The sequence below is a fragment of the Cervus canadensis genome, chromosome 21 (genome assembly GCF_019320065.1).
Source record: "Cervus canadensis isolate Bull #8, Minnesota chromosome 21, ASM1932006v1, whole genome shotgun sequence".
Taxonomy (NCBI): Eukaryota; Metazoa; Chordata; class Mammalia; order Artiodactyla; family Cervidae; genus Cervus; species Cervus canadensis.
In genome coordinates, this window is record NC_057406.1 from 17,916,868 (window position 1) to 17,944,465 (window position 27,598).

The window sequence follows — 27,598 nt, forward strand, 5'->3', positions numbered from 1 at the left end:
CATGACTACTCCCGACTGCATGTCACACAACCAATATTCAGCAGTTGAGTGAATTGGGCTACGAAGTTTTGCCTCCTCCGCCATATTCAACTGAACTCTTGCGAACTGATTAGACTTCTTCAAGCATCTTGACAACTTTTTGCAGAGCAAACACTTTCACAGTCAGCAGGAGGCAGAAAATGCTTTCCAAGAGTTCGTCAAGATCCCAAAGCATAAAAAAAAAAAAAAAAAGATCCCAAAGCATGGATTTTACACTACAGGATGGAACCAACTTATTTCTCATTGGCAAAAATGTGTTGATTGAAATGGTTCCTATTTTGAATTAATAAATGTTTTTGTTCTTAGTTTGTTTTTGTTTTTGTTTTTTCTTTTTTGGCAATAACCGTGCCTTGGATAAACCTCATTGAATACGATACTGCCACTGTGCAAACCTTGAGCCTAGTTATAATGATTTAAAATTCATGGTCCAAAACCACAATTACTTTTTCATCAACTAATAAATTATGTCAGCAAATTTGGAAAACTCAGCAATGGCCACAGCACTGAAAAAGGTCAGTTTTCATTCCAATCCCAAAGAAGGACAGTGCCAAAGAATATTCAAACGACCGCAAAATTTTGCTCATTTTCACATGCGAGCAAATTAATGCTCAAAATCCTTCAAGCTAGGCTTCAGCAGTACATGAACCGAGAACTTCAGATGTTCAAGCTGGATTTAAGAAAGGCACAAGAACCAGAGATCAAATTGCCAACATTTTGGATCATAGAAAAAGCTACAGAAGTCCAGAAAAACATCTTCTTCTGTGTCATTGACTACACTAAAGCCTTTGACTGTGTAGATCATAACAACCTGGAAAATTGTTAAAGAGATAGGCATGCCAGACCACCTTAACTGCCTCCTGCGAAACCTGTACACAAGTCAAGAAGCAGCAGTCAGAACCCGACATGAAACAATGAACTGGTTCCAAATTGGGAAAGGAGTACGCTGTATATTGTCACCCTGCTCATTTAACCTGTATGCAGAGTACACCATGAGAAATACAGGGCTGTATGAATCACAAGCTGAAATCAGATTGCCAGGAGAAATATAAACAACCTCAGATATGTAGACGATACCACTCTAATGGCAGAAAGTGAAGAGGAACTAAAGAGCCTCTTGATGAGGGTGAAAGAGGACAGTGAAAAAGCTGGCTTAAAACTCAACATTCAAAAAAACAATGATAATTGCATCTGGTCCCATCACTTCTTGGAAAATAAATGGGGAAAAAATGGAAACAGTGGCAAATTTTATTTTCTTGGCCTCTAAAATCACTGCAGATGGTGACTGCAGACATGAAATTAAAAGGCACTTGCTCCTTGAAAGAAAAGCTATGAGAAACCCAGACAGTGTATTAAAAAGCAGAGACATCACTTTGCTGACAAAGGTCCGTATAGTCAAAGCTTTGGTTTTTCCAGTAGTCATGTATGGATGTGAGAGTTGAACCATAAAGAAGGCTGACTGAGTAAAAGTCACTCAGTCGTGTCCAACTCTTTGTGACCCCATGGACTGTAGCCAGCCAGGCTCTTCTGTCCATGGAATTCTCCAAGCAAGAGTACTGGAGTGGGTTGCCACTCCCTTCTCCAGGGGATCTTCCCAATCCAGGGATCAAATCCAGGGCTCCCACATTGCAGGCAGATTCTTTATCATCTGAGCCATCAGGGAAGCCCAAAGAAGGCTGAGTGCCAAAGAATTGGTGTTTCAAATTGTGGTGCTGGAGAAGACTCTTGAGAGTCACTTGGACAGCAAGGAGACCAAACCAGTCAAGCCTAAAGGAAATCAACCGTAAATATTCATTGGAAGGATTGATGCTGAAGCTCCAATACTTTGGCTACCTGGTACAAAGGGCTAACTCATTGGGAAAGACCCTGATGCTGGGAAAGGTTGACAGCAGGAGGAGAAAGGGTTGACCAAGGATGAGGTTGACACAACAGACAGACAGGGATGACAGAGGTTGGATGGCATCACCGACTCAATGGATATAAATTTGAGCAAATTCTGGGAGCTAGTGAAGGACAGGGAAGCCTGGCATAATGTGGTCCATGGGGTCACAAAAAGTCAGACACAACTTAGCGACTGAATAACAACAACAGATTATGGCACAAAGAAGCTTATATCTACTTCGATTTTTTATGGAAATGTTTTCAAAGGAGAAGAGACAATAGTTATTTTAGTATGACCAAGAGTTAACCAGTTGGAAATGATATTCAAGATGGAAGAGTACAAAAGAATGAGTCTCCAATAGAAACATGATGTAATGAACTTAATTGTATCTTTCCAAAATTCATGTTGAAGTCTTAACTTCCAGTACCTTAGTTATGATTGTATTAGGAGATATAGCCTTTAAAGAGGTGATTGCATTAAAATGAGGTCCCCAGGGTGGGCCCCAATCCAGTTGTGTTATGGAGTCGAAGCTCAGTCTTCTCTCTTCACGACAAGCCAGTTAACCTGAGAGACAAGGAATATAACTTTATTCAGAGATCCAACTGACAAAGAGGATAGATTTCTGCTTTACTGACTATGCCAAAGCCTTTGACTGTGTGAATCACAATAAACTGTGAACAATTCTGAAAGAAATGAGAATACTAGACCACTTGACCTGCCTCTTGAGAAATCTGTATGCAGATCAGGAAGCAACAGTTAGAACTGGACATGGAACAACAGACTGGTTCTAAATAGGAAAAGGAATACGTCAAAGCTGTATATTGTCACCCTGCTTATTTAACTTATTTGCAGAGTACATCATGAGAAACACTGGGCTGGATGAAGCACAAGCTGGAATCAAGATTGCCAGGAGAAATATCAGTCACCTCAGATATGCAGATGACACCACCCTTATGGCAGAAAGCGGAGAAGAACTAAAGAGCCTCTTGATGAAAGTGAAAGAGGAGAGTGAAAAAGTTGGCTTAAAACTCAACATTCAGAAAACTAAGATCACGGCAACCGGTCCCATCACTTCATGGCAAATAGATGGGGAAACAATGGAAACAGTGACCGACTTTATTTTTTTGGGCTCCAAGATCACTGCAGATGGTGACTGCAGCCATGAAATTAAAAGACCCTTACTGCTTGGAAGGGAAGTTATGACCAACCTAGACAGCATATTAAAAAGCAGAGACATTACTTTGCCAACAAAAGTCCATCATCTGGTCAAGGCTATGGTTTTTCCAGCAGTCATGTATGGATGTGAGAGTTGGATTATAAAGAAAGCTGAGCACCGAAGAATTGATGCTTTTGAACTGTGCTGTTGGAGAAGACTCTTCAGAGTCCTTGGACTGCAAGGAGATCCAATCAGTCCATCCTAAAAGAGATCAGTCCTGAGTGTTCATTGAAAGGACTGATGTTGAAGCTGAAACTCCAATACTTTGGTCACCTGATGGGAAGAGCTGACTCATTTGAAAAGACCCTGATGCTGGGAAAGATTGAGGGCAGGAGGAGAAGGGGACGACAGAGGATGAGATGGTTGGATGGCATCACCGACTCAATGAACATAAGTTTGAGTAGACTCCAGGAGTTGGTGATGAACAGGGAGGCCTGGTATGCTGCAGCCCATGGGGTTGCAAGGAGTAGGACATGACTGAGAGACTGAACTGAACTGAACTGAGCCATCTTGTTGAATATACAGAAAAGTAGAAGAATATAATAGACTGAAAAGCACTATGAAATGATTCAACATAATTAAGTGAAAGTTGCTAAAAAAAAAAAAAGAAAGAAAGAAAGTTGCTTCAGTCATGTCTGACTCTTTGTGACCCTGTGGTCTGTAGTCTGCCAAGCGTCTCTGTCCATGGGATTTCCCAGGCAAGAATATTGGGATGGGTTGCCATGCCCTCCTCCAGGGGATCTTCCCGATCCAGGGATCCAACCCATGTCTCTTATGTCTCCTGCATTGACAGGCAGGTTCTTTATGACTAGCACCACCTGGGAAGCCCCAGGGTTCCCTGAGGCAGGCATTTATGTGTGACTATAATAACAAAAGTAATAAATACAAAGAGTAAAGTCAAAGAAAGAGATCCACCATGGAGTCAGAATTGGCTCTTCCCTGCAACAGTTTGACTGATGTTCTTTTTTTAAAATTATATATTTATTTTTGGCTGTGCTGGGTCTTCGTTGCTGCTCATGGGCTTCCTCTAGTTGTGGAGAGTGGGGGTTACTCTCTGAGGTGTGCGGGTTTGTCATTGTGGTGGCTTCTCATTGCAGAGCACAAGCTCTAAGGGTGTGGGCTTCAGTGGTTGCAACTTGAGGACTTTAGGGTTCATGGGTTTCAAAGTTTCAACACATGGGCTCACTAGTTGTGGCTCACAGGCCCTAAAGCATGCAGGCTTCAGTAGTTTTGGCACGTGGGCTTAACTGCTCTGTCATATGTGAAATCTTCCTAGACCAGGGATAGAACCCATGTCCCCTGCATTGGGAGGTGGATTCCTATCCACTGCAGTACCAGGGGAGTCCTGACTGATGGTTTTATAAGAAGAAATTTAAGCCCCAAAACAGTTAGCAATAACACATGCATGCAGGGAGAAGGCTGTATGAGGACAGAGCTAGAAGCTGGCATCTCCCAAGTCAAGGAGAGAAGCCTCAAGAGAAACCAGAACTCTCAACACCCTGATCTTGAACTTCCAGCCTTCAGAACTGCAAGAGAATAAATTTCTGTTGTTTGAGTCACCCATTCTGTGGTGTAACATTATAGCAGCCTGATGTGTGTTTTTCCACACCACCAGGAAATTCTCTAGTTCTCAGCTGACCCTAACTGGGTACTCTACCAATTTAACTGAATTCTGACGCTGTCTACTTGATCATAACATTAGAGCCTGATGACAAAAGTTTGGCCTCTGTGTACCACTGCCTAGTTGAATCTTGGAAACAGAGTTTTGGGTGAAGAGAAAAGAGTAAAAATAAAAAAATAAAATTTTTTAAAAAGTAGTAGCTTTACTGCTTTGCCAGGCAAAGGGAGGGACACAATAGGTTCGTGCCGCAAAAATGTGTGTCTCAACCCAGGGAGATTTGGTGAAGAGTTTTTAGCAGTGGCTCAAGGATGGAGTTGCTGAGAAGGATCAGCATGTGCACAGGGCCTGCATCCCTTTATTTATTTACTTTTAATTTTTTTAAATTTTTTTCTGTGCTGAATCCTTGTTGCTGTGAGTAGACTTTCTCTAGTGGCAATGTGGGGGCTACTCTTCATTGCAGTGCTCAGGTTTCTCATTGCAGTGGCTTCTCTTGTTACAGAGCACAGGTCCTAGCCACGCAGGCTTCAAGTAGTTGCAGCACATAGGCTCAGTAGTTGTAGCTTATCAGCCCTAGAGCACACAGGCTTGTGACGTATGAGCTTTGTTGCCCTAAGGCATGTGGGAATCTTCCTGGACCAGGGATTGAACCTGTGTCCCCTGCATTAGCAAGCAGATTCTTATCCACTGTACCACCAGGGAAGCCCTCTGCATCTTTTTGTGTGGCCTCAGATGGTCTCCTGATGATCTGTGGTTCTTGAGGTTATTAAACTGTGGACTTCTCTCTGGAATAAAGAATGCCTCAAGTAGTTAACATCTTCTGTTTATTAGGATTTTCAGAAGAGCTCAGAGATACTGTTTTGTGTGTCTCTTGAGGGAACCAGGATCTTTTCTCAAGGCTGCACTGTTGTTGCTTGCTCCTAGCTTGTCTCTTCATCTCTTCTCTTCCATGTTTGAACCTGCTCTTTGGAACTCAGAGAAGGTCTGGAAATGGTGGACACAGAAAGACTTTCATGGCCAAGAGCCCCACAAGGCCTGCTCAGTTTCAGTCCCACAGATTCAAATCTCAGTCTCACAAGACTGCCCCCACTTCAGCTCCAGTTGAAAGTCTGAGTTGTCACTTGTGCTTCTGATGGACTGGCTGTAAATCAGAGGTTCCTATGAACCCCTCCTTGGGTTCAATCGATGTGCCAGAGAAGCTCACCGAACTCAGAGAACATTTACTTACACTTACCAGTTTATTACAAAAGATAAAAATTATATAATGAAGAGTGTCACCTACAGATTGACACTTAACATCTATCTCTACAAGGATCAAATTATGAGTGGCTGTGGGTGCTGACCTTTAACACCCCCTGAAAGGAGTTCAGGGTGGAAATCAGGAATCAGGCACTCTGTGCTCTGAGGGAAACTAGCAGAACAAGTCTTCAGATAGAAAGATATTTTCAGGAGACTTTATGAGCCCAGTTCTTTCATCTCCTCAGATCTAGAGAAGCACTAAAGTCCTTCCTGGTGCTGTCTGCTCATTGCAGCTAGCAAAAAAAAAAAGAATATGTGCTTAATTGCACGTACTCCCCCTTCACCAAAATCACATTTATAATAACCTTCTCCCCTACCTCTCTGGAGCAGCTTCTCAGAGTTATTTGAAATGCTGTCTCCTAGGCTAAAGTCCTCACTTTGCCCCAAATAAAACCTAAATTACAACTCTCTTGCTGTGAGGTTTTTTTTCCCTTTTTTTTTTTTTCCAGTTGAAAATAAGTACATACGTAGGGTAAGGTTTAGAAAGATGTCTCCATGGAACTGGATGGCACCACCTTCTCCAAATATGGATAGGCTCACCAACCCGGAAACTCACTAAATCCCTTGTTCCAGAGTTTTTATAGAGTTTAATCTGTAGTTCCTCCTTTCCGCTTCTGAGAGGTCAGTGCTGTTACTATTCAGTCACTAAGTCTTTTCTGTTTCTTTGATGACTCCATGAACTGCAGCTCCAGTCTCCTCTGTCCTCCAGTATCTCCTGGAGTTCGCTCAAATTCATGTCCATTGAGTCGGTAATTGCTTTCAAACCATCTCATCCTCTGCCGCCCCCTGCTCCTTTTGCCTTCAGTCTGTCCCAGCATCAGAGTCTTTTCCAGTGAGTCAGCTCTTCTCATCAGGTGGCCAAAGTATTGGAGCTTCAGCAACATTCCAATATATATTTTGGGTTGATTTCTTTTAGAATTGACTGGTTTAATCTCCTTGCAGCCCAAGAGGTCAGTGGCTAGTGCTAAAAGTGTTAGTCCCCTAACCATTGGTCTCTCTGGTGACCAGCTCCATCCTTAGGCTATCTGAGGGCCACGGATTTGAATCACTTCATGTGTATAAACTTAGGTGTGGCCCAAAGGGTTCCTTATGAATAACAGACATTCCTACCACTCGGGAAATTCCAAGGGTTTTAGGACATTTTTATGCCAGACATGGAGACAAAGACCACAAACATTTCTCATTAAATCACCCAGTCTTAGCAAACAAATAGAGATGATTTATTTAAATACTTGTAAGTAGTTAGGTATAGTTGAAACATAAAGGTATATGTGGAAGAATAGTAGAAATAAGACTGAGTGACATAAGGAGAGGGAACATATGTGATTCTGAAAAGCAAAGACTTTGGAGCTTGACTCTAGGTTCAAATCTGGTCAATAACATGTGCCGACCATGTATGTCAGCCTAAGCAAGTTATTTTCTCATTTAACAAAATGAATTATTTGTGTCCCATCAGAGTCATTAGTAGATAATGCATATTAACTGATATGGTAACTGTTTTCCAAAAGAGTTCAAAATGCAGTACTTGGGTGCAATCTCAAAAACAACATAATGATCTCTGCTCGTTTCCAAGGCAAACCATTCAATATCACAGTAATCCAAGTCCATGCCCCAACCAGTAATGCTGAAGAAGCTGAAGTTAAATGGTTCTATGAAGAACTATGAAACCTTCTAGAACTAACACCCAAAAAAAGATGTCCTTTTCATCATAGGGGACTGGAATGCAAACGTAGGAAGTCAAGAGATGTCTGGAGTAACAGGCAAGTTTGGTCTTGGAGTACAGAAAGAAGCAGGGCAAAGGCTAACAGTTTTTCCAAGAGAACACACTGGTCATAGTAAACACCCTTTTCCAACAACACAAGAGATGACTCTACACATGGACATCAACAAATGGTGAATACTGAAATCAGATTGGTTATATTCTTTGCTGCCAAAGATGGAGAAGCTCTATACAGTCAGCAAAAACAAGACTGGGAGCTGACTGTGGCTCAGATCATGAGCTCCTTATTGCCAAATTCAGACTTAAATTGAAGAAAGTAGGGAAAACCACTGGACCATTCAGGTATGACCTAAATCAAATCCCTTATGATTATACAATGGATATGACAAATAAATTCAAGGGATTAGATCTGATAGACAGAGTGCCTGAAGAACTATGGACAGAGGTTCGTGACATTGTACAGAAGGCAGTGATCAAGACCATCCCCAAGAAAAGAAATGCAAAAAGGCAAAATAGTTGTCTGAGGAGGTCTTACAAATAGCTGAGAAAAGAAGAGAAGCTAAAGGTAAAGGAGAAAAAGGAAGATATACTCATCTGAATGCAGAGTTGCAAAGAATAACAAGGAGAGACAAGAAAGCTTTCCTCAGTGATGAGTGCAAAGAAATAGAGGAAAACACTAGAATGGGAAAGACTAGCAATCTCTTCAAGAAAATTAGAGATACCAAGGGAACATTTCATGCAAAGATGGACATAATAAAGGACAGAAATGGTATGGACCTAACAGAAGCAGAAGATATTAAGAAGAGGTGGCAAGAATACACAGAAGAACTATACAAAAAAGATCTTCATAACCCAGATAAACGATGGTGTGATCACTCACCTAGAGCCAGACATCCTGGAATTCAAAGTCAAGTGGGCCTTAGGAAGCATCACTACAAACAAAGCTAGTGGAGGTGATGGAATTCCAGTTGAGCTTTTTCAAATCTGAAAGATGATGCTGTGAAAGTGCTGCACTAAATATGCCAGCAAATTTGGAAAATTCAGCAGTAGCCACAGGACTGGAAAAGGTCAGTTTTCATTCCAATCCCTAAGAAAGGCAATGCCAAAGAATGCCCCAACTACTGCACAATTGCACTCACCTCACAAGCTAGTAATAATCAAAATTCTCTCCAAGCCAGGCTTCAACAGTACATGCATGAATCATGAACTTCCAGATGTTCAAGCTGGATTTAGAAAAGGCAGAGAAACCAGAGATCAAATTGCCAACATCTATTAGATTATCAAAAAAGCAAGAGAGTTCCAGAAAAACATCTATTTCTGCTTTACTGACTATGCCAAAGCCTTTGACTATGTGAATCACGACAAACTGTGGAAAATTCTTCAAGAGATGGGAATACCAGACCACCTGACCTGCCTCTTGAGAAATCTGTATGCAGGTCAGGAAGCAACAGTTAGAACTGGACATGGAACAACAGACTGGTTCCAAATAGGAAAAGGAATACGTCAAGGCTGTATATTGTCACCCTGCTTATTTAACTTATATGCAGAGTACATCATGAGAAACACTGGGCTGGATGAAGCACAAGCTGGAATCAAGATTGCCAGGAGAAATATCAATAACCTAAGATATGCAAAGGAAACCACCCTTATAGCAGAAAGTGAAGAAGAACTAAAGAGCCTCTTGATGAAAGTGAAAGAGGAGAGTGAAAAAGTTGGCTTAAAACTCAACATTCAGAAAACTAAGATCATGGCATCTGGTCCCATCACTTCATGGCAAAACAGTGGAAACAGTGACAGTTAATTTTGGGGGGCTCCAAAATACTGCAGATGATGACTGCAGCCATGAAATTAAAAGACGCTTACTCCTTGGAAGAAAAACTGTGACCAACCTAGAGACAGAATATTAAAAAGCAGAAACATTTCTTTGCCAACGTAAGTCTAGTCAAGGCTGTGGTTTTTCCAGTAATCATGTATGGATGTGAGAGTTGGACTATAAAGAAAGCTGAACACAGAAGAATTGATGCTTTTGAACTGTGGTGTTAGAGAAGACTCTTGAGAGTCCCTTGGACTGCAAGGAGATCCAACCAGCCCATCCTAAAGGAAATCAGTCCTGAATATTCATTGGAAGGACTGATGTTGAAGCTGAAACTCCAATACTTTGGTAACCTGATGCAAAGAGCTGACTCATTTGAAAAGACCCTGATGTTGGGAAAGATTGATGAAGGCAGGAGGAGCAGGGGACAACAGAGGATGAGATGGTTGGATGACACCACTGACTCAGTGGACATGAGTTTGAGTAAACTCCGAGAGTTGGTGATGGACAGGGAGGCCTGGCATGCAGGAGTCCATGGGGTCGCAAAGAGTCGGACACGACTGAGCGACTGAACTGAAGTAAACTGAGGGCATATTATGTTAAATAAAGTATAATTTTAAAGGGGGCCACTTATTTTTTTCATTTTTTATACGTGGCTACTGGAAAATTTTTAATTTCATATGTGATTCACATTATATTCCTGATAGCACTGATTTAGACTTTATTCAATAACTTGTTGAAGTGACTTGATTAGGAGATGATGTGATTATATTTTGGTTTGTGTGCATGCTAGTCTCTTTGTGTGAAGCTAAGTCACTTCAGTCGTGTCCGACATTTTCTATTTAAGGTAATTCATCTAGCACTGGCATGTGATAGATTAACTTTTGAAGAGAGTGAAGGAACAGAAGAAAATAGTAAGGATCTGGGAGATGGGATTAGGTCCTTCAGAATCAATTGGAATGATGAATGGTTGAAACCCTGTTTAGACAGGAAAGTCAACATTTCTCAAATTTTTTCTTTCTTCACCCTGAGAGTTTTATTTTCTACTCTGAAAATAAGTGGTGTTTTAAGATTCACAATCAACTCTATCTAAACCTAGCCTAATAAAAGAAGATTAATAAATAACATCCTGTGCAAAAGTTGTTCTTTAGGAAGAATATTACAAATACTAGCAAAGAGTATAATTAACTTCAGATATCTTCAAAGCAGTTGCTAGCTTTTTTGTTGCGCCTTGAAATACCATTTACATTGTTTTCTTGAAGAGGTAGTTTTCCCTGTCTTTATCTTGACAAGGTAAATGTGTTTACAGCCCTTTGTTTCCAGGCTTTAGGATTTGGGATCTGTTTGTTTTCCTGCTTGGTTATCACATTTCCAAACATCTTCCCACAAAGGAACCCGAAACAGGGATTGAGATTCTCGGTGGCAAATACCTGCATTTGGATCTAAGAGATTTCAGGTCATGATCCCCATTCTTCTAAGCTGACCTCCCTTAAACCATTAAGCAGGGATTTCATGCCAATTCCTCCCCAACGGATTCCATTTTTAAATTTATCCACCCCATTGCCTCCTCCTGTTTTCAATAAAGATGGAAGAACATCACACAGGAATTAAATGACACAGGAAACCCACTGTAGGACAGTTTTCTGGCCTCCCTGGCTTACTTCCTGGAGGCTGGTTGCCTGAGCTGTGGCTCCTGACTGCATGGAGCTTGGAAGCTAGTGCTGCCTGCTTCCAAAGTGCCCCCAAGACCCCAGCCCCCCCACAACCAATCTCCCCAACACATCAGCAAACAGTCATCTTGAGCAACTGTTATCTGTGGCCCAGGATGAAGATTGCCTAACTGGGAGGTCCCTGTCCCCTTGGGGACAAGTCAGGTTCCTGATCTGGTTTCTGAGAAACCCACTTGCTCAAGGAGCATTGTCTCAACATGCTCGGCCTAGTCTTAAATTCTTGAGATCCCGTTGAATTCCAGTTTTTACCGTTTAAAAATACCATTTAAAAAAAGAGTTTTCTCTGTCCCTCTCAGCCACTTAGCCACTTTTTTAAAGGCAGTTTGAGTGTAGCCACTGCAAGCAGGTTTCAGATCTCCCTCCCTTTCATCCTCCCTCCTCTTCTAGCAAGAAGGAAAAACCTACAGATTTCAAACATCTAAAGCTTGACCCTGGGAATTGTTACACTACCCTGATTTTACACAAATCATTTGAGACAGATATAATTCTAGGCCTTTACAATGATTTCATCTGTCCTTTCATTAAATATGGGGAAAATAAATCTTCTGGAATCACATTGCAGCCTGCTCTGAGTGGATGAAGGGGTCCGAAAGACCTACTTTTTTCTTTCACTGGTGCCATTTTCTCTTGCAAAACAGTAAAGAAAAAATCATTCTAAAGCAAAGGAAAATGAGAAATAAAAGACAAAGTGATTTACAGTCAAGAATGACATGGTGAGGGAATTCCCTGGTTAGGACTCTGCGCTTTCACTGCTGAAGGTACGGGTTCAATCGCTGGTCAAGGAACTAGGATCCCACAAGCTGTGCGGCCAAAAAAAAAGAATGATATTCTGACACAAATAATAAATAAAAATCAAAGATTCAAAAAGAATGAAGAAAAAGACGCGCATCTCTGTGTGAACCTTCAGGGTCCAGCCTCCAGCCTCCTGGTGCCGATGAGCACGTAGGAGGCTGGCAGGACTGAGGAGGGACTGAGGACCCAAACTGCTTATTTTAGTACATTTAAAATTGAAGCAGTTGAAAATATTTTCCCATCAAACACAGCTTTGTTGTTTTGATTAGAACGACTTATTACTGTAGTTGTAGAAAACAGAGTCTACGATGGAGATGTGTTGTAAACGAAATGTATACACTGGATTTCAAAGACCGACTAGGAAGAAAAAAGTAAACTATCTTAATATATATTAATATATGTACATAAATTATTTGTTCAAATAGTATTATTTTGGCTATCAGGTCAAATAAAATAATTATGAAAATCAATTCTTCTTTCTAGTGTTTTTCTTTTAAAAATGTTAATGTGGTCACTTAGAAAACTTATATAAATGAGTTAGATTGAATTTCTGCTGGCAGTGCTGCCATACAGGATATTCTTTGTCCTTAGGCTGCTAAACTCAGTTGCTGTGGTAACTAAAGGGGCCTCCTGGCTCAGGGTTTCCTGGAATACAGGGGGGTGACGCGGGGGAGGGGAGGGAGGACTTATGGGAAGGTTTTTTTGGAAGTCACGTTTCACTCATCGCCAGTTTTCTCCACTAACAACCAGACTGAATAATACCTTCATTTAGTGGTGATAATTTTGTAACGTATATAAATATCAAATCATGTGTGACTGTGTTCCCTTCTCTGTCCACCTGAAACTATCATAACATTGTTAATCAGCTATACTCCAATATAGAAGAAAAAGTTTAAAAAAAAAAACATAAAAAACTTTTACTCCCCCAAAATAATAATAAATACTGAGTCAGTATGTTGTACACCTAAAACTAATATAAAAGTGTCAGTCAGTTATACTTCAGGTTTTTTTTTTTTTTTTTTTAATCCTCATTTAAGGACAGACCACATGATGTGGTTTGTTTAAGGCCCAGTAGTACCAGTTTGGATTCCAGGCACCCAATCAAAACCCCAAAGGAGGATGCGCTATCATCAGTGACTCCTCCAGCCAAATTCAACCTCTTCACCTGCTTCTGCCACCCCACCCCCTCTTCCCCTGCTGGGGTTGCTAGGCTACAGATTGATAGGCATTGGGAACTTGACTATTGATAATTTCCCACCATTAAAGGCCTCATATAATTGCTCACCCAACTCTTTAACTACAACTAGACTGAAGTGGGAGCCACTTCTCTGGCCTTTTATTTTCCTTCATCTTCCTCTGCTCTCATTTTCCTTCTATCTTTTTCCTCCTCATTTGGCTCACTTCTCTTGTATGGCTTGGAAATCAGATGTGTAGCTCACACTTTTCTCTCACAGCCCAGAAGGAATAGGACATAGGCAGTTCTCTCCAGTTGTATAAGCAGCAGTTGCCCTGGTCCCTCTTGAATGTTTTAAGTGGAAGAGGGGGAGCACCGTTGACTGCTGAGGGCCTGGACTTTTTGATCCTCTCTACTGATGAATCCCCAACTTCTTTCTGATACACAGTTTGTGCTCTGCAAATAAAACACATGTTTCGTGGAACCTTACAATTGTTCTCTCTCTAGATGCCGTCAGCATGAGACTAGGGGCAAAACGCTGCAGAGTGAGTAGGATTCAGCTGGGTGGGAAGCTGGTGAACGGCATTTACAGGAGTTTGGATTGTGTCCCAGGCCAGCTGATTCTCTGCTTCCTGGAACCCAGGAAGAGTTGGTTTGGCTCCTGGATATTCAGGTTTTCTCCCAGGAGAGACTATGCTAAGTCAGAGGACAAGTGGAGCCAAAACCGCTTCCAATTCTTCCTTCCTTGGCTTTCCTTCTCTCAGACTGTCCTTCCCTCCCCTCCAAGGCTGTAGACACAGCCTGAAATCAAACAGCAGCTGATAAAGTCATAGGATTATGAATGTCTTCTGTTTACATCCAACGACCTTTGCCAAATATGGATAGCCTTTATTCTCATCTTTTTACAGATTGAATCAATTCTGAACACTTGCGAGAGCAAAAAATAAAGTGTATCTGCCCTCCCTCTAAGCGTTTCTCGGAGCATTTTGTCTGTGAAACAAGGAGGAGAAGCTTAAAAAAAAAAAAATTGAGTAGGGTGGGGGCAGGATGTGGTTTCGAAAAGGGGTTGGGGGTGTTGCCTAGGGAGGGGGCAGTGTTTGAGGTCCACACGTCTGAGGAGCTCCAAAGATTGGAGGCGGGTAGGGTGGGGCTGGGGGCTTGTCTGCCGGGCTCCGCCCTCTCAGAAGCTTATATAGGCGCGGGAGCTATAGGCTCGCTACTGAGAACCTGGAGGAAAACTTGCCGCCGAGAGAGGACATTTTGGAGGTTTTGCCGCCTGGAAGAGGGGTCTCTGGAGTCCCACTCCTAGATCTTTATCGAAGAATTGAAGAGAATTAAATTGGGGCCATGGGGACCACGAAGGTAAGAGCGATACGGTTACTGGCTCTTTTTGCCGGCTTGGGATGCACTCGGAAAGGCAAGCCGTGCCGGCGTTGGCTGAGCTGTTACGCGGAGTCACCTAGCAATCTGGAAGCCTTTCCCATTGCTCTCCCAGCCTGCGGGGCCGCACTTCCACAGTTCTTTTCGGATGTCATGTCCTATAAAGGATTTATCCCAGTTCCATTCACCTTCTTGGGGTGGGAAAAGTCACCTGGAGAAGTTGTGCTTGTATAGCACACATGAGTGTGTGTTTTTTTTTTTCTTTAATACAATTACATGCTTTTGAGGATGTGAAGTTGAGTGTTCAGGGGACCGGGGGCGGTATGGTGGTGTTGATGCTTTATACCTTGAAAAGACCTGAGGGTGTTTTGGGAGTGCCGGGTCGGTGCCCAGCCATCATCTGTTCTATGACTTATGGGATTCCCTGGATTACCTGAAGAGAGAATTCCATGCTTGTGAGCGCACAGTATATTAATATATTATTGTGTGTTGTGGATGCGGTATTTGTAGGGAGAAAGGCATTTTCACTAAGGTAATTTATCTGAAAATAAAAGATGAGCGAAGGGATGAAAAAGTGGGAAGGCCCTCAAGGAGTATAAATGATGAGAGAAAATAAGAGGTTTCTACTAAAAGGAGTGGATGAAACAGAAAGCGCTGCCCCCGAGGGCCTCGGGGATACTTAGATGCTGGTGGAGGCAAGGTCAATTTGGGGAACTGTTAACTCCAGGCCTGCCACTGCCTGACTTGAAAGGGAAGGAGTTTAAGATGAGAAAGGGTTCTCGGGGGCGGGGAGCTCTCAGGCATAAAAATGGAGCTCTCTTGGGGTAGAAATTAAGATCACACCTACTAGAATTATCCCCGACAAGGTGAGTGATGACTGGGTTGATTTCAGCACAGCCCCCTCACAAAATGTCTCCATTTTGGATTGGGAGTCAGCTTTTTCTCGCCCCCTGGTGGGTGGGTGGGGAATAGCAGTACCTCTTCAAGTGAACGGGAAGAATTTCAGATGGGACCAAAGGTACGGTGGTACGGTGGGTGGATCCTGCAGATTCTGTGACCCAGAGTTTCAAGCAGCCTGGTGATGACGACATATCACTAGCACTCGTGCCTTTGTGGAATTTGGGGTGCGGGTGAGCCTACACTGGCTCTAGCTGTTCGCAGAATAATCTGTTCTCAGCAATCCTAAGGCTTTTCAGTCTGCCTCAGTTTTTTCTATCCCTGAGCACAATTCTGTGATTGCCTGGGGATTTGCCTGGGGCAGCTGTTAGGATACTTACAAACGGACTAACCACAGTTCTCCTAACTTGTCCCTTCTCAAATTTTCTTGCCAGAATTTCCCTAGGTTTACTCTTCATGCTCATCTATATCACCGTATAAGCTCTTCAGTTCTTTTGTGTTCCTTATTCACTACCTAAATGGTTGTTGTTTTCATACCACCAACCGGCTGAGTTCTAGTACATACATCTTCTCTTTTATTTTCTTTAATTTTATCTTCATGGTATTTCTCTTTTTTAAGTTATGAAAGTATAACACATTTACAGGAGACTTGGCAAATACAGAACAAAGTTACGTATAGTTCCACTGTATATTACAATTTTTTAAGTAGATATATCAAGATTTTTAGTTGGAATTTTCAATGTCAAACTCAAAAATTAATAGAGTGAATATACAGAAAAGTAGAAGAATGTGGTAGACCTGAAAAGCACTATGAACCAATTCAACCTAATTAAGATTTATACCATTTTCAGACAGCAGCAGAATACAAATTCAAGTTCCCAGAGACTATAAACTGGGAGGCACTGGAACATATCCAGGGACATAAAACAAGGTGCAAAAATTTCATGATGCGTTCTCCTTAATAAGAGCCAGTCATGGATCAAGGCTTTTAAGGAATGTTCTTCTCTACCCTCCCCCCAGGTCACCGCACCTCTGATCTTCGCCATCTCAATTGCTACCATAGGCTCTTTCCAGTATGGCTACAACACTGGAGTCATCAATGCTCCTGAGGCGGTGAGTGCCAGGCAACAAGAGTTTGAGTTTGGAGTGGGGAAAGTATCCCTTTAGGTAGGGTTTCCAGAGTTATCATGCTTAGACAGACTTGGTAGCTCACTTGGCTAAGACTGAGATGGGGCATGATATTGGTGGGGATCTAATTGAATCATTGATCAAAGCAAGAGGCTCAGGGCAGGGGCTCCCTGCACCCTGGACTGGGCCGGTTCATCCTCTCACCCTCTGGTGACACACTTCCCTTATTGTCCCCTAGAGGTTGGTTGCAAAGTTGGGGTACAGGGGGGGCAGTGTGAGGTCATCCCTGAACAGAAGTACATCAGTACTACTACCTACTGGCCTTTTCAGGACAACTAAGTTATTCTTTTCAGATCTGGTAACATGAACTCCAGTGTTACCTGTCTCTTCCATTGCCATCTATTTATTCCCTCAACTCTCTACCTAGAAAGTAACTGGAACACTGTTCTCTTAGGGAGGGGAAGATCCTGAGTGTTTGTCTCTTTTCTCATCCAACTGTAATGGTCTTTTCTCCCACCACCCATTTTAATTGGCAGATCATAAAAGACTTTCTCAATTACACTTTGGAAGAGCGGTCAGAAACCCCCCCGTCCAGCGTGCTCCTCACATCCCTGTGGTCCTTGTCCGTGGCCATCTTCTCCGTGGGTGGTATGATTGGTTCCTTCTCCGTGGGACTCTTTGTCAACCGATTTGGCAGGTATTGACCAGAAACTGTGCAAGGAAGGGGGCTATAGTGGTTGCACTGAAGATAAGCATTGAGGCTTAGAGCAGGGAGGTGATGGTGCATTTGAATGGAAAGCATGTCACATTCCCATCAAGGGAAAACCAATTCCACAGACCAGTCTCCATCCCCCTCCCCCGCCCCCCAGCCACATTCAGGCCTAATGATGAGTCTGGGGTTGAGTGGGACAATTTTAATTTCTAGCAAATTTCTAGCTGATGGATGCTGTTAGTTTGTAGACAACTTTGAGAACAAATGGCCTTAAAGTGCTTGCTAAAATCCTACCCTATAGCTAAGATGTAGAGGAGAAAATCTGCAATAAGTTCTCTAGGTGAGTCTTATGTAGGCTGAGGTGTAGGAACCGTTAGTCCTGATTATCCCAATCTGATATGTTCTGATACTAGAAAGTGGAAAAGTTAGACCAAAAGCTTTATGAGCCTGGAGAATGGTAGAGTGACTAGGAAAGAAGGGGAGAGGTGGACTGTTTTGCAAATTTCCCTTATCTTTGTTTAATCTTCCAGGCGCAATTCAATGCTTATTGTCAACCTGTTGGCCATAGCTGGTGGCTGCCTTATGGGATTCTGCAAAATAGCACAGTCAGTTGAAATGCTGATCTTGGGTCGACTGATTATCGGCCTCTTCTGTGGACTCTGCACAGGATTCGTGCCCATGTACATTGGAGAGATCTCCCCTACTGCCCTGCGGGGCGCCTTTGGTACTCTCAACCAGCTGGGCATCGTTATCGGAATTCTGGTGGCCCAGGTACTCTAGAACTTATTGAGTGTTCACTCATGGCTCGTTAAATGAATTTACACAGATAAAGTCACCAAAAAAAATGTGTGGCACAGGGAACTATATTCAATAATCTATGATAAACACAATGGAAAATATTTTTTAAAAGTTCTGCATATATATCTGTATAACTGAATCACTTTGCTGTACATCGGTACTTAAATCAACCATGCTTCAATTTTTACAAACAAAAAATGTCTGGCACTTATTCAACTACATATGTTTCAGATATTAATATTATTAGAGCTCATAGATGGCTAAGGAAACATTTAGGGTAGAAAAAGAAAAAGCTATCTTTCCCTGTGATAGAAGGCCAGATGATTTTCTGAACTATTTTTTTTTTTTTTTAAATCAATTTGTGGCTTCCCTGATGGCTCAGTGGATAAAGAATCCACCTGCAATGCAGGAGACACAGGAGACTCCAGTTTGACCCCTGGATTGGGAAGCTTCCCTGGAGGAGGAAATGACAACCCACTCCAGTATTCTTGCCTGGAGAATCCCATGGATAGAGGAGCCTGGGGGGCTACAGTCCAAAGGGTCACAACGAGTCAGACATGACTGAGCAACTAAGCATATGGCCTATAAAGTATGGAATTTTTAGTATTGTCTTTGGTTTCTAGATCTTTGGTCTAAAAGTCATCTTGGGGACTGAAGATCTCTGGCCTCTGCTCCTGGGCTTCACCATCTTACCAGCCATCATCCAGTGTGCTGCCCTTCCATTTTGCCCTGAAAGTCCTAGATTCTTGCTCATTAACAGAAAGGAGGAGGAGAAGGCAAAGGACAGTGAGTATCCTTCATGCTTTCACTATAGGAACCTCAGGACTGTGGTTTGTTTTAAGATGAGGGTTTTGGATCTGGTTCTTGTCATCTCCTTTCCCTGCCCTCTAAAACCTGAGCAGAAAATTGTCTGATTACTCTGAAGTCACATGGGGTGAGGGATGAGAAGGCAAGTTAAGGCCAGACACAGGACTCCTCAGAGTGGTGTTTTCCCAGCTGTCTCATGGGTGTAAGGCATTAGCCAGTACCTTATCTATGACCTCTCCTCTTCCCCAGTCCTCCAGAAACTCTGGGGCACCGAGGACGTGGCTCAGGACATCCAGGAGATGAAGGATGAGAGTATGCGGATGTCGCAGGAGAAGCACGTCACAGTGCTAGAGCTCTTCCGCGCCCCCAACTACCGGCAACCCATCATTATCTCCATCATGCTCCAGCTCTCCCAGCAGCTCTCTGGGATCAACGCGGTAAGTGTCCATTCGGGGCAGATGTGTCCTACACATTTCACTGGAATCACCTGACCAGCTTCCCTGAGACTCAGTGGTGAAGAATCACCTGCCAATTCAGGAAAAATGAGGGTTCGATCCCTGGGTCAGGAAGATTTCCTGGAGGAGGAAGTGGCAACCCACTCCAGTATTCTTGCCTGGAAAATCCCATGGACAGAGGAGCCTGGTGGGCTACAGTCCATGGCATCACAAAGATTCGGACATGACTTAGTGACTAAACAACAACACACCTGAACAGAGGCGAATCGCACTGGCCACTGCTCACCTTCTGACATACCCAGGGTCTCTCACAATGTCTGCCTGGTATTGGTTTCTCAGAAAATGCACATTATCCAGGTTTAGACTTGCCTTTGTATTTATCTTCTAAAGTTATGTCTATAATACACGTTTGTGTGGCAAGATGAGAGAATGAAAAATTTCTCACCCTTAGTCTTAGAACTTGTTGTGAACATTTGTCCTCGTCCAGATTTCTTTTAACATTATGGAGTATCACAATTTATCTAATTTTTATTCATCCTCGGTTTTGGACTGCTTTTTTTCTTTTTTGACTGTGCCTCTCAGCTTGCAGGATCTTACTTCTCCAACAGGGGATCAAACCCGTCCCCCCTGCATTGGAAGTGAGGAGTTACCAGGCACCACAGTGAAACTGCGAAGTCCTGGTCACTGGACCACCAGGGAATTCCCAGCCACTCATTTTTTAAATATCCAGTTCTCTTTAACTCTGATCTGTCTTGGATGATGTCATCAATGATAACATAGGCCATGTAATCCAAGCAGATCTGAGAACTGACATACCTTGGGGTTTTTTTCCCAGGACTTGACAACCTGAAATCAGTGCAAAGCCCTAGGGAGCAATTAGGAGGTGTGTGGGTACCCAGACAGAGCTGGTCTTACCATTGTGTATATTTTTTCAACTTAGACTAGTGACTGTGATTGTTTAACGTGTGGGGCTAAATGGAAGCTAGCATCGGGCAGGTAGCCATGGTATTCTGTGCAAAAGTCTAGTTCCTTCTTTTTGAGTCCTGGGTGTGAGCAGAGAAGGTATTCCTACACCTCTGTCCTTTTGCAGATAAAATATTTGGATATATTTGGATATGGAGAACACTCCAGACCTCTCCAAGTACCAATTCATGAGCTGAGGATTTGCCATCATAATATGATCAGTGTGATCAAACCATTTTATGACAAGGCAATTTTGCAAAAAATACATGATAACTTAAAATAGTAAGTTGGTCCTTAGCCTCTCTCCCTAATGCACCACAAGGAAACTCGTGTTTGTGCTTCCCCTGAGGGAATAGAGGCTGTTATATTAGAACCTGGGAGGGAAGATAGTCTGAAAAGTCCTCTTGGGTGGTTCCGATGGATCTCAGTCTCAAATTTCCTCATTTCAAAAAACACTAATAAAATGTACATTTAGGACTTTCCAGAACAGTGAGACTGGGACTAGAGGGAGGTGTCCAGGTATAAGATGGTCCTGAGAAGGCCGCCTTCTTTAATTCTGCACCCCAGGTACCTGCTTGCCTCCCCCAAGTCTGATCCCTGCAGAACAGGATCAGAGAAAGACCACCCTGGGAAAGTTAACAGATGATAGATGAGTGCTCTGCAGGCAGGACCCTTCCCCCTTCCCTCCTCCACTTCAGTAAATGGTGGGTGAAAGTCACTTTTCCAACCTACCTTTGAACAGTCTGTGTTTTTTAATCTCCCTTAAAGGCAGAAGGGTAAGAGGCTGGACAGTGTTTACCCAGCAAAAAGTTTGAGTTAGGTTTTTGATATGTGTGCTTTTATATAAGAAAGAGAATTAGCATAATTATTCATCTCTAGTTTTAACTGTTCAAATGTCTTTCCTTACAAGCTTTATGTTATTAAATATTCTTGGAATTAAAAAAAAAAAACAAAACAAGTTTTAATTAGCTCACCCTTGCTTCTCTCCCAGAGCAGCAGTTTTTAATGAGGATGACCCTACTTATCTCAGTTTCCAAGAGCATAGCCTGAATCTGAACTTTGGAAAATATACATGGTTTCTATCTTAGGCTGTAGGGCTTTGAAGACTTGTTTCTGCAGACAGTCACTCCCAATGTGGACGTGTATGTTGATCAAAAACTCTGAAGAACTTTTCCCTGGCAGTCCAGTGGTTAAGATTCAGCACTTCCTATGCAGGGGACACAAGTTCAATTCCTGGGTAGGAACTAAGGTCTCACATGCCGCATGGCACAGCCAAAAAATAAAAATAAATAACAATAAGAAAAAAAGAAAAAAAACAGAATGTACCACAGTAAATTTTTTTTTTTTTTTTAAGTTTGCTGAATAGGGGCTGCCATGGAGGCAGATATTCTGGGTGAAATCATAAACTCCCAAACCAAGCCTAAGGGCCTGAGCAACCTAGATCCTGTTGCCTTGTTATCTTCAGGTCTGAGTCCAATGTTTCCATATCTCTTAAGTTATGGTAGTTGTGGCAGCCCTACGTATTAGCACAGTGTTGACCAAATAATAAGAATAGTATTAATTGTAGCTTATTTAATAGTGTGCATTCAATTAAAATAATCACTGGTGTTATTTACTAAAACACTTGCAAAGATCCAGTGCCTGGAATTCCAGCCCACATTCTAAAAACAAGCAGGCTGAGGTTACCCTTCTTCACTATCGAGTTGATCCATCAATGCCTATCATTGTCGGTGGGGGTGACATTTGGGGTAAGAGTCTATCAGTAAAGCAGAATTGAAAAACTTAACAGGACTTAAGCCATTCTATCTAAGTTACTGAAGCAGACTTGAGGAAGAGACTAAATGGAGCAGTAAGAAAGAGCATAGTTTGGAGGGGAAAAAAAAAATGGAACTAAGTAGCTAGAATTGAAAACAACTAAGAAGAAAATGAATTACAAAAGATCATTTGTTTGCAGAAAAGATACTGTGATTGAACTACAACAACAAATTGCTGGAAGGAACTCCTGAACTTCTGGGACTTTTGAGTTGATTTTTTGAGGGTTCTGTGCAGCTGCTACGCATACTGTATTTCATAGTTGTACCTTTTGTTCCCTTTTAGGTGTTCTACTACTCAACAGGAATCTTCAAAGATGCAGGTGTTCAGGAGCCGGTCTATGCCACTATCGGCGCAGGTGTGGTCAACACCATCTTCACCGTGGTGTCTGTAAGTCAGATGTTTTGATCATTTTCAAGCAGGGTGGGGAATTCTTGCTACACATATTCAAGTATAGGTGGCGTGTCCTTCCATCTCCCTGCTGCCTTTTAGTTAGACCTTTTTTGTTCTAATTCCCTGTGGGGGAAAAGAGCTATTGAATGACGGGTGAATGAACAGATGGGCAAAGGGGAGCACAGAGGGGACCGTGTAAGACGCTCTTGACTCAGAGTTAGAAGAGAGACAGCATGACTATCTCAGGTACCCTGCTGCTGGTCAGGCAGCTTCCAGTAGCTCATAGTGTCTTCATGAAAAAGAAAGTGACATTGTTTCACGGGTACTTTTTCTAAATCATTTTTTAGGTTTTCTTGGTGGAAAGGGCTGGGAGGAGGACACTACACCTGATTGGCCTTGGAGGGATGGCTTTTTGTTCCATCCTCATGACGATTTCTTTGTTACTAAAGGTGAGTACTCTTTGTAAAGGAAAGGGAGGAGTGGGGAATGGTGAGGGTGTGGGTCGTCGAGGTTTGGTGATTATACAAGTGAACTTTGGGAGAAGCAGTATGCACAGTTTTAAGAAAAGTGGATTTTCAGAGATAGATAATTAAATTGCTGTCATCCCTATAGCTATATGACATATAGCTTGTAAAATACATGGTCTCATTTCATTCTTAAAGAGATATTAAGGTCATTAATCTGGTTTTATGGCTGATGAAATGGTCTCAGAATGTGCAGAATAACACGTGTGATCATACTGCTAAGATTCCAAGGCCCAAGGCTGCTAGGACTTCCTTGACAGTCCAGTGGTTAAGAATCTGCCTTCCAGCACAGGGAGTGAGGGTTCAATCCCTGGTCCAGAAACTAAGATCCCACATTCTGCATAGTGCAGCCAAAGCAAAAACAAGAACAACAACAAAGCCCAAGGGTTCTAGGTCCAATAACTCCTTTATATCATGGGATAGAAGGAACTTTTCATTATTCCATCAGTCCTCATCTGTGGGAAGCTGGCGCCTACCTGGTCATGCTGTCTTTAATACTAACTTTCCTCTGTTCCTTTCTTGTAGGATCATTATAGCTGGATGAGCTTTATCTGTATTGGGGCCATCCTGGTCTTCGTGGCCTTCTTTGAAATTGGCCCAGGCCCCATTCCCTGGTTTATTGTGGCTGAACTCTTTGGCCAGGGACCCCGCCCGGCTGCCATGGCAGTGGCTGGTTGTTCCAACTGGACCTCCAACTTCTTGGTTGGACTGCTCTTCCCCTCGGCCGCGGTAAGTAACTTAAAACTCACCCAACCCATGTTGAAACCAGCTAATACATAGTTCTGCTTAGGAACAGAATGTCAATGATAGGCCTTAGGATTCCAAATCAATATTTAAAATCCATCATTTGGTGTAGCATTAATGGCCTGATCCAAAAGGCTCACTGAGGATAGGATGTTAATGATGAGGTAGGTCCTATTGTAAAATGGCCTAGAGTTGATTTGTTAAATAAAGGAACTAGCAGTGGACATCTAGGATGTATTTACAATTTCTGTGAATCTTTTAGAAACCCAGATTTTAAAAAATAATCGAAAGGACTTTTCTGGTGGCCCTTTGGTTAAGAATTCACCTGCCAAAGCAGAAGACAGGGGTTCGATCCCTGGTTTGGGAAGACTTCACCTGCCACATGCTTCGCAATAAGAGAAGCCCACACACTAAAACTAAAGAGTAGCCCTCAAGAAAAAAAAGAGTAGCCCTCACTCACAGCAACTAGAGAAAGCCCAACCACAGCAGCAAAGACCTGGTGCAGCCAAAAATAAATAAATAAATAAATAATGATATTAATCAAGTCCTAAAAACTCAATAGGTATTTGGAAATGGCTAACTTTAATGACTAGGAAAAGGAATGACACAAAATTGCAGAGAAATCTAGGAAGTTACCAGTCAAATCATGAGCAAGTCTCTGAAGAGACCACACTGCTTTGATGAAGTCTAGGGGGGTTATGCCTTCAAGGCTATTGGAAATATGATTGTGAGGGAACTGACTGACTCTTGTGTTCTGTATTTCTTCACCAGTTCTACTTAGGTGCCTACGTTTTCATCGTCTTCACTGCCTTCCTCGTTATCTTCTGGGTCTTCACCTTCTTCAAAGTTCCTGAGACCCGTGGCAGGACTTTTGAGGAAATTACACGAGCCTTTGAAGGGCAGGTGCAGACAGGAACCCGCGGTGAGAAAGGCCCCATCATGGAGATGAACAGCATCCAGCCCACGAAGGACACCAATGCCTAAGACATGCCTCTTACCCACCTCCCTCCCGTCACGAAAAGCAACCTCCCCCTGAGCAAGTGGGGAGACCTCATCAGGTTGTAACCCAGGACTGTTTCTGAATGCTGCTACTCCATTCCTTTCTCATCCACATACTCGATGGGCACTCAGAGGATCCCAAGGCTGGGGTTAGTCGTTGTCTTCAATGGCTTTTAAAATTTTCATTTCTTGGACATTCTCTTCAGCTCAGGAGAGACCAAGTAAACCTACCTTCATTTCAGGAGGGATTGGCCGCTTGGTATGTGACAACTTGGCCAGTTCCTGCTCCCTTAGGTTCTAAAATTGCCTCAAGGCATTCTGGGGAATGGGCTAGAAGGTGCCATTCCTCCAGCCTCAGACTCACCAGGAAGCAGGTACACTTAAGAGTGGAGGGCAGAGAGGGATTCCATAAGAGCTCCTTCTTCACTTCCGTACAGCTCTGCTGAGCAAATTAACTTGAGTTTTATTTATTTTATCTTCTGGTTTTATTGCATAAATATTTATTTTTTTAAATATAAAGTAATTTTACCAAATAATGAAAGCATAAGGAAATTGAGGTTAGAGGGAGGTGCTTCAAGAGAGGTTATAGGGTGGAAGATTGGATACCGAAGAGGTTAAGGTGCAATAAGAAGGGAAAGATTTAGGGAGAAAGGTCATGCATGATTGGAGAATGCATGACGTGGTGTGTGAGGTTTGCACATTGCCTTGCCTCTTAACAATTTCTATCCTTCAGATAAAAACTCTCAACTTTCTCAGAAAAGTCATGTGCCTATATAAAGAAGCTATTGGTTTCCTTTGGAACTTTTTTCTTCGTTTAAGATTATATGTAGTATTACTTGAAATCTAGGATTATTGCTAAGGTGGGCATTTTAGTTAATAGGGGTTTATGGGTTCTAATTTTGGATGGAGTCCAGAGAAGGGATGGTTATTTCTACAGATCCTCTCTCCCCTCACTGGACCAAGCAGCTTCTTTCTCTGTAGTGAACTCACTTAAAAAAAAAAAAATTCCTATCACCCATCTGGTGGGAGAGCCTCCCAAGTGAGCAACCAAAAGTCTTGGTTCTTGGTAGAGGTTCATTATTTCTTCAGTTTGTTGTTTAGAGGATTTTAGATGTTGATTTTTATTTTGCTTTAAGCCATAGCTTTAAAAGAACTTAGAGATGTTTATAGCTAACTTGGAATTTGTAACCTCAGCGCTGGAAGACGGTTTTTTTCCCTGAACGATTATTATCCAGTTGACATGTGTTATTACATGAGGGTCATCTCATGCTTGTTTATGTCTGTAACCATGTCAAGTTACCCTTGTTACCATGTTGCCATTGTGTTATGTCAGGTGCCCCCTGAGGGACTTGAACTTTCCTGTAGACCACACGTGACAGTCTGTGTGGATATGTGGCAAGGCCCACACGTGAGCGTGAACGTGTGTGCACCCGTCACGAAGCAGTTGCTGGTTATCTTGTTAGGTTCCTAAGGCTCCTATTGGGTATAATGTGTTCAGACTCGTGTATATGTAAACAAAACTGCCTCTGCTGGGTGGAATCTGCATCAATGGTTTTCTTTGAAGCTTCAGAGTTCCATCTCATCTGGCTGCCTTTCCTTGTTGGAGAGGACAGAGAGAACTCCCTAAATGTTGAGACAGAGTGGAGGACTCACTCCCCACTCAGACAGCAGGAGAAGACAGGAGAGAGTGTGAGACCAGGATATGATGCCTCCTGGGTGTGCTGGAAGGGCGTCATGGAGGAGAGGGAGGCATTCTTCAGGGGACAATAAGCTTCTAGATCTGGGGTGGCCAGAGGGTTTGCTGAGATGGAGGGATTACATTTGCCACAGCCCACAGCCACCTCCAGGATCATCCAGTATTTATAGAAGTGGAGACTGGGCTCTTCATCCCTCCTTCATATGTTACTTGATCTCCCTTTCCCTCTTTGGTGCTTACATATTTCAAGCCCTTCAGTCAAACCCTTGTCTATGACAGTATTTTGGTTCTAAGTTCTTACCATTCCCTCTGGTTGCTGAGGCTTTGGGTACAAAACTCGCAGAGCCTTGGGACAGGGCTTTGCCGTGACAGGGGACTGGCCTCCAACTGCACCTCTGCTCCAACTCCTTAGACCAGTGGGTTGCCAGGGGTGCAGCATGGAATTTTTCCCAGTTCTCAGTGACCAGGTTGTGAATGATTTCCAAATGGATTTTTTCTATTATTGTTACTACGGTTCTTTGTTTTGAAATAAAATTCTGAATGTACATATATAACATCACAGGCTTGGTTTTTTGTGTGTCGGGGGGCGGGGGTGGGGGGACCTTCCTCTGTAACAAGTCAGCTTTAAACACTGTGTGGCTGCTTAGTACTTGTTGTAACCTAAATAAGTTTCTTATACAAGAGTTTTGTACAAATGAAAATAGCCATACTCATTTATTATGCACAGATGAAATGGAAAAGCCTTAGTGCATTGCCTTGCATACTTAATAAATTATGTTGCTTGCTTTCACCAGTGAGAATTTTTCTGATTTTTCTCTTATGCTCTTTTCTATTTCCTTTCTCCTCCAGTCTTTGATTTCTGAAATTCATCCTACATTAATGTCATGGTATTCATATATATACACATAATATATGTGTATTATATGTTTTTCCAATGGCTCAGCAGTAAAGAACCTGCCTGCAGTGCAGGAGATGTAAGAGACGCAGTTTCAATTCCTGGGAGGGGAAGA

The 27,598-nt window shown here is 42.6% G+C and overlaps 1 protein-coding gene across 1 annotated transcript; it reads left to right on the plus strand.

Moving 5' to 3' along the window:
- The first annotated feature begins 14,403 nt into the window (after window positions 1-14,403).
- Window positions 14,404-27,388, plus strand: SLC2A3 (solute carrier family 2 member 3). Its single transcript, XM_043440566.1, has 10 exons — window positions 14,404-14,642; window positions 16,578-16,670; window positions 17,222-17,382; window positions 17,928-18,168; window positions 18,819-18,981; window positions 19,252-19,439; window positions 22,518-22,622; window positions 22,973-23,074; window positions 23,675-23,878; window positions 24,665-27,388. The coding sequence occupies exons 1-10, from the start codon at window positions 14,628-14,630 to the stop codon at window positions 24,875-24,877; spliced, it is 1,485 nt and encodes a 494-aa protein (XP_043296501.1). The 5' UTR covers window positions 14,404-14,627; the 3' UTR covers window positions 24,878-27,388.
- The last annotated feature ends 210 nt before the right edge of the window (window positions 27,389-27,598 follow it).

Excerpts from the sequence above, each read along its gene's own strand:
- SLC2A3 (XM_043440566.1), top strand. Across the intron at positions 18,982-19,251 it reads GGAGGAGAAGGCAAAGGACA|TCCTCCAGAAACTCTGGGGC; the intron begins GTGAGTATCCTT and ends CCTCTTCCCCAG. Across the intron at positions 19,440-22,517 it reads AGCTCTCTGGGATCAACGCG|GTGTTCTACTACTCAACAGG; the intron begins GTAAGTGTCCAT and ends GTTCCCTTTTAG.